This window comes from Pleurodeles waltl, chromosome 6 (genome assembly GCF_031143425.1).
Source record: "Pleurodeles waltl isolate 20211129_DDA chromosome 6, aPleWal1.hap1.20221129, whole genome shotgun sequence".
NCBI classification, from domain to species: Eukaryota; Metazoa; Chordata; class Amphibia; order Caudata; family Salamandridae; genus Pleurodeles; species Pleurodeles waltl.
Genome location: NC_090445.1, coordinates 1,641,710,308 through 1,641,725,773, shown reverse-complemented (window position 1 = coordinate 1,641,725,773; position 15,466 = coordinate 1,641,710,308). Strand labels below are relative to the sequence as shown.

General features: G+C 40.6%; 1 protein-coding gene across 4 annotated transcripts in view; it reads left to right on the top strand.

The window, feature by feature from the left end:
- Positions 1 to 13,000, top strand: part of STRBP (spermatid perinuclear RNA binding protein) — a 451,011-nt gene extending 438,011 nt beyond the window's left edge. For 2 of the 4 annotated variants that reach the window (XM_069241550.1, XM_069241551.1), the window contains 2 exons: positions 1,540 to 1,602; positions 12,560 to 13,000. In XM_069241550.1, coding sequence (XP_069097651.1) covers positions 1,540 to 1,602; positions 12,560 to 12,636 — 140 coding nt within the window. In that variant the 3' untranslated portion in view covers positions 12,637 to 13,000. The remainder of the gene's footprint in view (positions 1 to 1,539; positions 1,603 to 12,559) is intronic. The other 2 variants (XM_069241553.1, XM_069241554.1) reach the window with 1 other exon arrangement.
- The last annotated feature ends 2,466 nt before the right edge of the window (positions 13,001 to 15,466 follow it).

Sequence of the window (15,466 nt, the reverse complement as noted above, 5' to 3'; positions counted from 1 at the left end):
TTTGCGTTTCGAAGCCATGTTGTCTATAACCTTTTAAGGGCTTGTTAAGAGAGATGTTATTCTTTTATTTGAATCAGTTTAGTTGAAAGTAGAGGGGTAAAGTAGTGTATGGTTGTCAGACCTGGTGAGGATGAGATATTCTAAACTTATGTTTTTTCAGGGGGATACCGTACCTTTCTAGTACGTATGTTTTTTTTTTCTTCATATTTAATACATTGGTCATGGTTAGTGGTTCATATTGAAAGGGATTTATTTCAGTGAAAATTAGAATTCTTGCTATGTTATCCATTTTTCCTTAACAGCGACTTGTGCTGGATGTGTTTGTGACTGTGGATATTTGTTTTTTATATTACTTATTAATACTGTGCTGTAGTGAAGAGGCAGTCCCTATCTTTTTACAGTATGAGAATTGCTGTGTCATTCGAACGTGGTTTTGTGGTCACTGGTTCTCAGCCTTTTGTCATGATCACAGGGTATCCAGCCTTGAGCCATCCTCCATTGAAGCCTGTTGTTCTGATTACAGATGACTTCAGCTCCAGGATCCACACTGGACAACTGCCAGTGAAAGTTGTATGCAGAGAGGTCCTCTTTAGCCATGTGTTGCTAGTACTGATTCATCCTGTTCACAATACTCTGTGTATTCTTTTTACAGGGTTGCTGACTTCCTCATGATGAGATAAAGCATATGATGTTCTCTGTATTGGCCTTGTCATATCAGCAGTTTCTTCTTTATGAATGAGGTCTGCCACATAGAGCACTTTTTTGCAGGGTGGTAAAATACTGGTTTCATGGTCTCACTGCAGCCCTTACTCATCCTTTCAGGTTTCCAGGGTAGATGTTGTTGCAAATATTGCTGACAAAGAAAGAAGGACCCAATCATTGTCAATAATGCTATAAACTTTGCTATAAAGGCAAGGAGCCAAGGTCCTCTCTGATACATTTTGACATGTATGTGGTAAATTTGAAAGGGCTCCAGCTCCCCTTTAAAGAGTAGATAAAATGGGACATGTTCTTGCCACAGTACCACGTGCCTTAGGTATTTTTGACCTAGATATTAATAGCCAGTGCAAGATTACCATCCTTCTTCCTTTGGGAAACCTGGATGATTGTATCATAAGAACCTTATTTCCAACATTAAAACTTGACTTCTTCCAATGTAAAGGTTTGGGAGAAGCAATAAACAAATTATCAAAATCATTGTACAAACATGAATGGCTTTGATTTTGTTAACATGAATGAAGGGCATCATTCTTCTCATTTACCTTGCTCCTTTGTTGGATTCTCTGAAGTTGCCTTCGCTAGTATTTGGACTGTCACAGAAAGTCCTGATTTATTGTTGTTCTGTCCAACCAAAGAGATGTTTTGTTTGACAAGTGTACATGTCTGTGCTAAGCATATCGTCAATGTGTTTTGAATAATGTTTCATCCATGTTGACACTCTTGTTATCTTTTAAATTAATTTGGCAGTGTAAGCTGTGTTCTTGGATGCCAGTCCCTCTTCCAGACAAACAAGTGAACTACAGTTTTTTTCTATTTCAGAGCCCTACGTGGTCTTCCAAAGTGATGGTGGTCCTTTGATCCCACCCGTCCTTAATTCCAAAGGTAATTTCAAGATAATTTTGACAACAGCCTGCCCTAGATTTCGCACCAATGTTTTCAGAATAAAAGTCACTATCTCAGAGTGAAAAAAGCTTTTAGATCCTTCGTAAACCACATAAGAACTTAGGCCTGCCCCATTTCTCCCTGTAGGCTCTTCCCTCTGTGGTAGCAGTGCTTCAGAACAAGGACACTTCTCTGAATTCTGTCATTCACTGAGGAGTATCATATCAGTTGAATGAAATAGAAGGTCTTCTCAGCATAATGTGGCAATCAAAATGTCTAATAAAGCCACATATGTTGCTCCACATTCATTCTATAACCATTATTCTCGTTATCAATACAGGAGATGGCCAGGTTGGCCAAGATGTTGTGTATAAACAAAGAGCTTAAGTCCTGTCTTTGGGTTATGCCAGAACCTATTCTTAATTCTCTAGTTCTTTGTAACCTGTTGACAGGATTTTTTAATTTGAATTTGTAGGATATCGGAGCAAATATTTTTACTCACCATAGTAGCTCGTTTCATAGCCCATTTTGGGTTCTTCATATTTCCGATAGCTTGTAAAGCAATTGACCCACATTATTCTTGTTACTAGCTATTATTCTTGTTACTAGCTAGGCACAATTATGATACAAAAAGGATAGACAGGATGGGGGCACTGGTGCAAACAACATGTCCTCTCAGTTCATTCATCATGCAGTTCTCAGGTGTAGTTAATTTAGCTTAGAGTTAGTCCTACAAGAAATGCATTTAATATGGTTAATGGCGTTCACTGATTTGGCAGAACACTCCCCTACATTTCCTATCTCCCAGATAGAAGGCTTCCATAAATGCTGTTGAGAAAATCATTTCACTATGTTTAATTTTCAAACATACTTTATAATTCTCTTTCATGTATTATTTATTGATGAGACTTTTTTAATGGCACTAGGGTAAAATAGGGCTAGGTAGTCCCTGTTACTCCAGTGTTGGAACTTTCATAGATTCACATGCTTGAATCATTCCCCGTCGTCGAGATGGGAGTCCCCGGTACCTTAGAAAAGACAACGTCCCAAAAAACATAAGACATAACAGCAATAACATTAAAACTCTACATTTTAGCAATCTATCCAAGTCCTTATGTAAAAAGGACCAAACTTGAGCTTCAGCCAATCAGAGTGCCCCACCAAGATTTAGTCACTGTATCTGAATTTCTATTTGCTTATTGAGTGTTTCTGATTTACACTCATACTTTCTGGAGCCTGTTATACCAGCATAATGTCTGACAGAAAGAGAAAAAGTCTCTTTAGAGCCTGCAGCACAGGGAAGTAAAGGCTCCATTCAGAAGACCCTCATACAGATTGTATATATTGCCTCTATCCTGAGCATTCTGCTACTGACTGTAAGGTACGTCGTACATTTTCCTCAAAGACTTTAAAGGATAGAGAGGGGAGATTGTTGATATGGCTCCAGAAGCTTAAATCAAGAAAAAACCCTGTCTCAGATTCTGACAGTGAGGAGTCTTCACGGTCTTCTAAGAAGTCACAAAAGAGTCGAAGATCACCTCATTCTGAAAAGGGCTCAAAACAACCCTCAAAGACTTTCAAAAAGACCTCACAGGGGTCTGGTGAAGGCCGCAGTCTCTCATCCTCACCTCAGCAGAGAAGATCCTCCTCTAAGTCCAGGTATCGGCCTTCAACATCAAAGGAGGTACCCAAACCTTCCTCAGAGCCTTCTACGCCTCTTCCAAAGGTTCTGACAGTGTTCAGAAAGCCTTCCTCAGCTTCTGTCGTCGACGAGAACGTACGCAGCGGCTGCGACGGTAACCAGTCTCTCGATGGTGACTTCTTGCTTATCAACGACATCGACAACGACGGTAACAAAATCTAGGCCATCGATGTTGAAGATCAAGACGTTGTCGACGATTCCGACGACAGCTCCGTCAACGACACCATCGACAACGAGGATTCCTACGTCTACTCTATCGTCTGCTACACCGTCGACAAGGGCAGTAGGTCTATCAGACACAACTTCGTCGATGACCTCGTCAACGGTACCGTCAGCGACGAGGAGAAAAATGCAGTCTGTTTCTGGAAGAGGAGATATCACTCCAAGAGCTACATGTCCAAGTAAGGTTACACCATTAATCCCAATGCATCTTTTGGAGGAAGATTCTGATGAGGATGGGCCATTTGGGGCACACCATAGCCCTTCACAACTCCATGTTAAGTGTCAAGAGGATGAAGAGGAATATTATCAACAGTATTATTCTCCTCAACGACAACAGTCATATGTACCAGAAGACATAGGCCCTCATTTCAACCCTAGCGGTCGGTGACCGCCAGGGGAAATGTGACCGTAGTACCGCCAACAGGCTGGCGGTACTACACAGCATATTTTGACTGTGGCGAAAGCACCACGGTCATATCGCCTGGACCGGCGGAATACCGCCATGGTGGTCCCGGCGGTCGTAATCCGCCAGGGCAGCGCTGCCAGCAGTGCGGTGGTGAAGACCGCCATGGAAAGGCTGGCGGTAAGGGGACTCGGGGTGCCCCTGGGGGCCCCTGCACTGCCCATGCAGTGCCCATGCCCCAGGCACAGCCCCATCGCGATTTCCACTGTCTGCTTGGCAGACAGTGGAAAGCGCGACGGGTGCTGCTGCACCCGCCGCAACGCCACATTGCCGCCGGCTGCAATGTTTACGGCCTAGCGGGGATGTCCAAATGCAGCCGGCGGGTTCCTGACCACATAGGCAGCCGACTGTCATCCGATGTTGAAATGAGAGCCAAAGTCTGTGTCCAAGTTCCCTTATTTCTGATTTACAGTTTATCAGATTACAAAAAGAGGTTTCCATCAGCGCCACAATCGGACATTCAAAAGGCGCCTCCTCCCTCAATGTCTGCCATTCCACGGCCACAACCTAGGTTATCTCCTAGATCGGCCAGAAGTTCCCCGCAAAGGTCTTTCATGCAGGTTACTGACTCTTCGGATGAAGAGAGAGAAGGAGAATTGCAGGATGCGAACTCTGATTGGCACAACTATATATTGCCGACACCCTCATCTCCATCGCTTACTCCAGTGGATTCTTCCCCAGGAGATATTGGGGGGTTCCATAATCTGCTGGAGAGACCAGTACAGAGATTTGCGATACCCATGCCATCTTAGCAGATGGATTGTTTTTTATATGACTTCAAGGAGCCTTATCAGAAGAGTGCCCGCCTTATACCGATAGTAGGCTACATCTGGGAGGAAGGTCTCAAAGTGATGAGAAATCCAACTACAGTGACTGCAGTCTTGTCTAGATTGGTCAAAAAATATAAGGCCCCAGAGGATGCCCTGGCGTGTCTAGTTAGTCACCCGAAGCCTGACCCGGTCATAACCCAGGCAGCGCAGAGGCGTTACAAAAATCCATCAATGCCAATTTCAGCTCCTCCAGACAAAGAAGGGAGAAGACTGGACAACATCGGGAAGCGTTTTTCTTCCATGTCCGGTCTGATAGTAAGAGCAGCAAAATCATTGGCAATCCTGGGGAGGTATGACAGACAGCTGAGGGCTGATATTGCCCCGAATCTAGACCACCTTTCAGAAGACTCTAAGGTGGAGGTGAAGAAAATCTTCTTAGAGGGAGAGCACACCTCGGCTGAGGTGATAGACTGCGCCATGGATATAGCAACCACAGCTTTTAGGCAGCTAGCTGGTGGGGCAGTGCTGCGCCGTCAAGGCTGGCTTAGGGCAACTTTCTTTCGTCTAGTGGTTCAGAATAAGTTATTGGACCTCCCTTTTGATGGAGAGGCTGTTTTCGGCAAGCATGTTGATGTGGCCCTGCAAGCCATCAAATCACACAGGCACTGCAAGGTCCTGAGGAACACTTCAGTTTAAGAGGATGCCCTTTCGTACCTCCAGAGGTTGAGGAGTCTCGACATATCAAGGGGGTTAACAGAGCTTTCGTTACCCCTCCTATGCTACACAGCAGTTTCGACTTCAATACTCCCAAAGGCAACCACCTCAGGGGTCCTATTCCAGACCCCCTCCTAGGGGGGTAGACCACGTCCGAGCAAAGAGGTGGTCAGACATCAATGACATGTTCCAGGCTCCGGCTACAACCTTACCACAAATCCAGAAGATAGGGGGAAGGATGTCACACTTCTTTCGTAAATGGGAACAAATAACTTCAGATCGGTGGGTTTTAAAGATTGTTCAATTTGGTCATTCTTTAGAGTTCATTAAACGCCTACCTTCTCATCCTCTTCATACCTTATTTCAGAAGCATCTAAAACAACTCCGGCTGGAGGTCGTGACCATGCTCAGGAAGGGAGCGATAGAGAGGGTTCCTTCTTCAGAAAAAGGCAAAGGTTTTTACTCCCGTTTCTTTCTGGTGCGCAAAAACTGGGAATCTAGATCTCCCATTCTAGATCTCAGGGACCTAAACAAATACCTGAAACGCCAAACTTTTCGCATGGTCACATTGCAAGATATTCTTCTACGCATGAATCACGGAGATTATATGGTGTCTCTGGATCTACAGGGCGCTTACTTTCATATTCCGATTTCACCTGCCCACAGAAAATATCTCAGTTTCGCGGTAGCCAGCAGCCATTTCCAATTCAAGGTTCTTCCATTTGGCCTGAAGTCCGCCCCCAGAATCTTTACAAAGTGCCTAGCTCCGGTAGCAGCTTTTCTGAGAAAGAAAAAATTGCAAATGTTTCCCTACTTAGACGATTGGCTCATAAAAGTGCGGTTGTCTCAGGCAGCTCATGACTCAACAGCATAGCATTATTCAACGAGCTGGGTCGCACTTTGAATCAGAACAAGTCGAACATACAGGGAGTGCAGAATTATTAGGCAAATGAGTATTTTGACCACATCATCCTCTTTATGCATGTTGTCTTACTCCAAGCTGTATAGGCTCGAAAGCCTACTACCAATTAAGCATATTAGGTGATGTGCATCTCTGTAATGAGAAGGGGTGTGGTATAATGACATCAACACCCTATATCAGGTGTGCATAATTATTAGGCAACTTCCTTTCCTTTGGCAAAATGGGTCAAAAGAAGGACTTGACAGGCTCCGAAAAGTCAAAAATAGTGAGATATCTTGCAGAGGGATGCAGCACTCTTAAAATTGCAAAGCTTCTGAAGCGTGATCATCGAACAATCAAGCGTTTCATTCAAAATAGTCAACAGGGTCGCAAGAAGCGTGTGGAAAAACCAAGGCGCAAAATAACTGCCCATGAACTGAGAAAAGTCAAGCGTGCAGCTGCCACGATGCCACTTGCCACCAGTTTGGCCATATTTCAGAGCTGAAACATCACTGGAGTGCCCAAAAGCACAAGGTGTGCAATACTCAGAGACATGGCCAAGGTAAGAAAGGCTGAAAGACGACCACCACTGAACAAGACACACAAGCTGAAACATCAAGACTGGGCCAATAAATATCTCAAGACTGATTTTTCTAAGGTTTTATGGACTGATGAAATGAGAGTGAGTCTTGATGGGCCAGATGGATGGGCCCGTGGCTGGATTGGTAAAGGGCAGAGAGCTCCAGTCCGACTCAGACGCCAGCAAGGTGGAGGTGGAGTACTGGTTTGGGCTGGTATCATCAAAGATGAGCTTGTGGGGCCTTTTCGGGTTGAGGATGGAGTCAAGCTCAACTCCCAGTCCTACTGCCAGTTCCTGGAAGACACCTTCTTCAAGCAGTGGTACAGGAAGAAGTCTGCATCCTTCAAGAAAAACATGATTTTCATGCAGGACAATGCTCCATCACACGCGTCCAAGTACTCCACAGCGTGGCTGGCAAGAAAGGGTATAAAAGAAGGAAATCTAATGACATGGCCTCCTTGTTCACCTGATCTGAACCCCATTGAGAACCTGTGGTCCATCATCAAATGTGAGATTTACAAGGAGGGAAAACAGTACACCTCTCTGAACAGTGTCTGGGAGGCTGTGGTTGCTGCTGCACGCAATGTTGATGGTGAACAGATCAAAACACTGACAGAATCCATGGATGGCAAGCTTTTGAGTGTCCTTGCAAAGAAAGGTGGCTATATTGGTCACTGATTTGTTTTTGTTTTGTTTTTGAATGTCAGAAATGTATATTTGTGAATGTTGAGATGTTATATTGGTTTCACTGGTAATAATAAATAATTGAAATGGGTATATATTTTTTTTTTGTTAAGTTGCCTTATAATTATGCACAGTAATAGTCACCTGCACACACAGATATCCCCCTAACATAGCTAAAACTAAAAACAAACTAAAAACTACTTCCAAAAATATTCAGCTTTGATATTAATGAGTTTTTTGGGTTCATTGAGAACATGGTTGTTGTTCAATAATAAAATTAATCCTCAAAAATACAACTTGCCTAATAATTCTGCACTCCCTGTATTGCCAACAATAGTGACAACCTTTTTAGGGGCAAACATCAACACCATCAAAGACGGAGCTTTCCCTTCAATGGAGAGACTTGTTTGCTTAACAACTCCTTGGATGGTTCAAGCGATCCACTGGTGTACAGACCAGGGAAACATTGCAGTCGGTCTTCCTTTCCTACCCACTCGCCCTCCGTTAGCCATCACCACGGATGCTTCCCTAGAGGGGTGGGGAGCGTATCTTCAAGACCTTCAGGTCAGTGGAAAGTGGATCAACTCCTTCCAAAAATATCACATCAACTTCCTGGAGTTGAGAGCGGTCTCCCTGGCCCTGCAGGCTTTCCTCCTGAGAATAAAGCACTCAGCAGTTCTCATAAGAACGGACAATACTGCAGCAATGCATTATTTGAAAAACCAAGGGGGAACGAAATCTCTTCTCCTGTCTCGGGAATCGCAGACTATTTGGAATTGGGCCATTCGTAATGGCATCAGTCTACGAGCAGAACATCTACCAGAAAGGCAGAACGAGACAGCAGACACTCCCAGCAGACTGATGTCCTACTGTCATTAATGGGAGCTGAACCAGGAGGTGCTCGACCAGGTCTTCAGGAGGTGGGGGAAACTGGATCTTTTTGCAGCTCCGCAGAACATCAAATGCCGCTAATATGCAAGTTGGGTTCACCATCCGGGCTCTTGGGGGAATGCGTTTTCGATGGCATGGTGCGGAATATTTGTCTACGCTTTTCCACCCATTCTTCTAATCTCAAGAGTGCTTGCAAAGATCAAACAGGAGCATTGCAGGCTCATACTGATAGCTCTGTTTTGGCCCCGCCAACATTGGTTCTCGGAACTGCTCCTGTTCTCTGAGGTGGATCGCATTCCGCTGAAAGTTTCACCACAGCTCTTAACAAGGAACGAGGGCCAGATTTTACATCCGGACCCCAGATCACTCAAATTATCGGCCTGGCTCCTGAACACAGTGAGTTCGCCCATTTAAACATTTACCCTGAGTGTTGGGATATTCTGGCAAAAGCCAGAGCAGATAGCACCACCAAACTGTACTCTTTAAGATGGAAGAGATTTTGTTTGTGGTGTCAGAAGCAGCAGATTGATCCACTGCTATCACCGCCGGAGCGAATATTGCCCTATCTCCTCCATCTGGCGTCTACAGGCTTTGCGCATGCATCCATCAGTGTGCACTTGGCGGCTATATCTCGCTTCAGACGTTCGCTGACGTCACCATCTCTGTGGTCTTCTAGATTGATCAGACAATTTCTCAAAGGATTTTTTTGAGTTTTTCCGCCAGTAAGGACTCCTCCACCATCTTGGCAACTCAACACGGTTCTCCCTCAGCTTATGAAACACCCATTTGAACCGATACACAGGGTGGATTAAAAGCATTTATCTTGGAAATTAGCTCTGTTGCTAGCCTCACGTCTTCTAGACTGGTCAGGGCGATCCAGGCGTTGACCGTTCAAGAGCCTTTCCTTCAATTTAAACAAGATAGAGTGATACTTTGTACAAACCCCAAGTTTGTTCCAAGGCTGCCACCAGACTTTCATATTAACCAACCATTGGTTTTGAAATCTTTATTTCCGAACCCAACATCTCCGGCAGAGAGAGCTCTGCACTCGGACATCAAAAGAAATCTCAAATTTTACTTGGAAAGAACCAAGCATTTTAGAAAGACTACTCAATTATTTGTTGTGTATAGTGCCCCTAGGAAGGGGCAGGCCTTTCCAAGCAGAGTATAGCCAGGTGGATATTAGCTGCTATAAACTTTTGCCACCAAGCAGCTGGAAAGCCTTTACATTCCTCAGTAAGGGCGCACACTACGAGATCTGTCTAGGCGTCCATGGCACTGTTTACAGGTGTACCCCTGCAGGACATTTGCAGAGCAGCCTCCTGGAAGACTACTCACACGTTTACAAAGTTCTATTGTCTGGATGCCATCCCTAAGGGAGATGTGGCAGTTGGTCAGGCAGTCCTGAGACATCTGTTCCAGTAACAGTAAGCTCACTTTGCCTCCCTCTATCCTTCTTTTCTATTAGACACATTGCATGGTTTAAGCTTTATATGTTTCATTTGCATATGTCTTTCATAGTATATAAGTGTTTGAACAGATAAATGATATTAGATGTATGGAACATAATGTTTTCATGTTATTAAGGACAGCTCAGTGATCTCATTAATTTGAATGATGTAGTCAATGCAGTTTGCTATGAATACTGCTTTATAGTCTGATTCAAACATGTGAATCGATGAAAGTTCCAATACTGAAGTAAGAAAATAAGTTACTTACATGTAACTATAGTTCTCCAGTATTGGAATCTTTCATAGATTCACATGCGACCCACCTGCCTCCCGGGGGAAGCTCACCTTCAACATCTCTTGTTCAACCGTTAACATGCGCACTAGTGCTTAGAAAATTTGAGGTACTGGAGCTTCTCTCAGGAGGGTTCAAGAGGGTGAGGTACTCTGATTGGCTGAAGCTCAAGTTTGGTCCTTTTTTACATAAGGACTTGGATAGATTGCTAAAATGTAGAGTTTTAATGTTATTGCTGTTATGTCTTTGGGACATTGTCTTTTCTAAGGTACTGGGGACTCCCATCTCGACGAAGGAGAATGATTCAAGCATGTGAATCTATGAAAGATTCCAATACTGGAGAACTATACTTACAGGTAAGTAACTTATTTTCTTACAAGGACTAACTGACCTTGCTAATGTAAAGTCTCACACATTTTAGCATAATTAAACTCCAGATTAAATTGGATGGCACTTGACTGTCACCCGGCAAATGTGATCTGCCTGAAGAGCCAATTTTCTTACTTCTCAAATGAGAAATTTATTTATTCCTCTACTTTTGAAACACAATTTCCTCATTTAATTGTGTACTTCATTTGGAAGAAACTGAATCTAAGAATGTTTTTTCTCTGGAAAAGAGATAGGGGGAAAAGCGCCATTTTATTTATTCATTTACTTTGTTTGTGAGCTGCCTCAGACTATTTTTCACCTTTAAGGGCTTCAGCCTGCATTTTATATTTAAAAACAAAATTCTTCCTTTGCATTCGGGTTGCATCTTCAACCAAGTAGTGTGTACATACAAAAAAGCTTGAAGCTCACCTGACTGGTACCCTTTTTCAAATATAATTATTTCCTCCCAGACTCTGTTTTTGCATGAACTTTAGAGGCTTGTGTTGGGTATGTTCGAGTAGGTTTAAAAGATTGTTTTGGAACACAGTGTAGCTGAAATGTTTTTCCACTGAATGTATTATTTAAACTTCTCAGGAAATTCGAACCACATTCTGCCATATTTCTATACATTGCGAAGTTAGCATAGAAAATAATCTTTTAATTGCCTTGCTAGGAGTAGACAAGGACCTTGAATAGGGTTTGAGCTCCATTTTGACCAGAAAGTGTTCTATTGCTTTGAAATATATCCCAAAAGCAGAGATTTTTTGTATCTGCTTTACAAGGTTAACAATCCTTAAAAAATATAATATAAAGATCCAAGCGTCTCTGTGCTCATATAATTTTCAGCCATACAATCTTTGAATATTAACACTAAAGTTTGTCTATTTTGGAATAAATAATTTTTCTGTAGTCATGCACTATGTACAGAATATTGCACATGTTGAAGAGTCCGAACAACACAATTAGCATTGTCTTACTTAGATTTATCCTCCACAACTTTGACATTACGTAGTAATGTAATATTGCCATGTAAATATCTAATCACAGGACATAAGGTTTATCTTTTATTTGTTTAACGTATTGCTGACTTCAAATGGTTTTGCAGCTCTTGTGCCCATTTTTCACTTAATCAAGGATGTTTGTCTTAACTGTGAAGCAAACTTGTGATCAAACGTTTTTGGCTTTGGGGTAAATATTGATTTACCTTTGTAATATGTTGCATGTTGGGAAATTCCATTTCTTGATCATGTGGTACTTTTGAATACCCTCTGTTGCTGCTTTGTGATTTCTAACTAGATTTATCGTTTAAAAGATTAATGGACACCATTTACAATGACCACACAAGTTTGTGAGGCCACAAGAACGTCATAATATGTAATTGAATAGAAGTTAATCTTTCCAGATTTCAGTTAAGTAGAATAACAAAAAATAAGAAAATGATAGGCATCTCCAATATCTTCCTTATTTATCCTTACTGGCCATCTAAAAAATACAAGGTCACTATGTCCGCATTTATTTTACTCTGAAGAAATTGAAAGAAATTCAAGTCAATTTGGTTGTTAAATTTACCCATATTTATGTGGCTCAGAATAATGAAGAGTCTGTTCCTGTTTAAAGTGAATAGCTTTGAAGTAGGTATATTTTAGAGACTGCTGCAAATAAAAATAAAAAATGTTATATTTGTTGTACTCCAAAAGTCTGACACCATGTCTTTGATTTATATTAAGAGACATGCCAACAAATATTGCCTTTTGCAACATTCTGCTAAGAAATATGCAACATACTCTTTTGTTTGTATGCTGATAACATTTTATTGGCTAATCTGGAAAGACTAACATTGACTTTATTGCAAACACTGAACTGATTTTCTTGGATATTTAAACTTATTTAGAGCCGTTTCCATTTCTTCTCTCTATAGGTATACCCAAGAGAATGGTTCTGTTACCTGTTATGAAATTCCCAACATATCCTGTTCCCCACTATTCATTCTATTAACTAATGGCAGAAGCTGTTTCATTTTGAACCAGACACCACAGTACAGAATGTTAGAAGAACAAGGCCTTTTTATCCTTTTTTTCTTTAAGCACATACTTGAGAAAAATCATTTGTAAAGAGCATCTTTTCCTAATATGATTTTAACAAAATGGAAGTTAGCTATCTAAAACTTGAAAAATGTACTGTGAAATGTTACCTCATTCTCAGAGTATAACTTATACCAGCCTTCTGTTATATGGAAGAACTAGAAGTTACAAACTTACATTTTAAATGAAGTATCAGAGTCTGTAAAATTTAAGGTAAATTTGTGAAGGATGTATAGAGTATAAAGCACTGATCACAAATAAAATGTTTTGTCCTAAAACAGAGTACTGCCTGTTTTATAGCAGATACATTGTTAAATATTTGTTTACTTTCCCTCACCACTATTTAATTCATATTGCAAACAAAGAAGAAAGTCTACATTATATTTTTTTCACTGGAGGGGAGCTTTTCACACACACTCCTTTTCATTTTTTCATGTTGTTCTTTTGAAATAAAATTGGAAATATCCCTGTATAGTAGAACTCACAGATATGTTTTTATAAATGGAAGATACTCAAAGGCTGCCTCAAATGCAGATAGTTTTTGTTTCAGTTTTGAAACCTAAAACTTAAAATAAAGTTTGAAACGACTGTATAGACTATTTCAGTTTTGAGTAAAATATTTAAATATGCCAGATTTGCTTGCTTTGTAAATGACTTTTGCTTAAAAGATGCGTATTACCCATCTGTACAGACCCGATAAAATATAATGCTACATTGTACGTTGATTGACTTTATTTTATGAATATACATGGAATGATAGATGACATACGTTCCAGGTGTTTAATAGGTGCTTTCAGAACAATACAACCCTTTCCTGTTCATTCATTTGCAAAGTGTCCTCATTATCTAAGAAATGAATAATGTTATTTGTTTACTATCAAGAGTACATGCAAACAAGATTTAGTCTTTTTTTCTCCATTAAATTAAACCTCCAACCACAAACAACATCTTATTTTATTTTGCTTTCATTTGATTTCATTGCAAAATTACTGAGCTGCTCTTTTAACATTTCTTAAAATATAAAGCAAATGTTCTTGTGGCCTTTTTCACTTTGTAAAATGCGGGATGCTTACCTTAGATTTACCTATTCAGTATTTTGCAGAAAATTAGCTTTTTTTGAACATTCTCCTTCATTCTAATACCAAAAGAATCTGAAGCAGCAACAAGGTCCCCATGGAAACCTGCCATTTACCTGTCCCAGTTCTTGTTGAGTGCTGCTGTGAAATAGTGTTGAATTTCAGACATGGGTCAGCATTGGTTTTATATTTGTTAGTCAGTACAAGAAATCCTAATGGAAAATAAGTGTTTGTCCATTGTATATTGCATTCCTATTATTGTGTGTTAAGTGTGTACCTGTCGAAAAAGAGATGTGCATTGTTCTATGAAAATCTGCAGCTTTTAAGGCAGAACTATCTAATATTCCACCTGCATGTTTTCATACTTTCCGGAGGTGGTCCAAGTGGTTGTACTTAATTAGCCAATTGCCTAATTTGATTGGCTAACTATGCAAAGCAGCCTGTTCCCTGTGGCCTTCTACATAAATAAATCCTACTCAATTTGGTTCGATTGGTGCAATTAATAATGTGTGCTCAAAAGAGGCTTTGGATTAGAATAACAGATAGTTGTGATAAGTTTGATGACTGCTGCATAGTGAACTCTTCAGAGCAGCTGTCTGTTTTTTTTTCTTGACTGCAGCTTCTGTTATTTGTTTCTTTCTGAGCACTGACATTGTAAATATTTTAAATGTCATACCGTAATTTTTATTACGCGTGTTCACCTCCACAAAATTATACATTTGTCTGTTATTCATTTTGTTTATTGTGCTGCTTCAAATATAATTTAAGACCTTCTATGCTTGTAGAAATTCCATTCTCAAGTGCCAAGCATTGTGTGTGTTATAAATCAGTAGTTTATAACACGGGTCATGGGATCGGTGATTTCTAAAGCAGTGAGTTAAGGTAGTGTTATCCTCAACGCACGTTTGAAAACTGTGAAGGTCTATTTTGATGGATTATATTTGTTGTGTTCTTGGGATGAAGAATACATTATGTGTATATTTTCAGTCTCAGTGGTTTAAAGCCTTAGTCTGTATTTTGTGGTGGTGTTACTTGTAATAAAACTTTCTGTTTTGGCAAGATGTTACCATTTGCCCTCAACTAACTTTTGCTTTGTAATCGCAGAAACATACTGCTAAATAATTCAATTTGTTTGCTGGCCTGTGGATGAAAGAAAGCCATCACTGACAAGAAAGAGCATGATCAATATAGCCCATTTTCGTAATAAATATTAATCTATAGGTATTTTCCTTTTGCTTTTGACATGTTGCTTGGCAGCGAGCTATCAAGCGTTTTGAGAATAGATTGCTTTTGTTGGTTCAAGTACAAGTAACTCACTTTCATATTGCTCAGTAGTATTTATTAAATTATTTACAGTTGTGATTGCCTGTAATCTGCTGGCAACATGATGGCAATCACTAGAAAGTATTTAAGTGTATATTTGCCAAAGACTATTTTATTTGTTTTCTGTACAGATGGAGTTGTCTCTGAAAGTAACAATTAACTACAAATTTGACAGTTATTTTTTCGTCATGATTATCCAATTTTCTTTAATTTGTGCTTGTAACCGGTATTGAGTATGTGTTTTCCATAGTTCAGACTGGCCATTCGCTATGAAAATTTCACTTGCAAGATTGGAGAAATAGGAAAGGAGGTAATACTTATCAAATGAAATTAAAATTAACATTC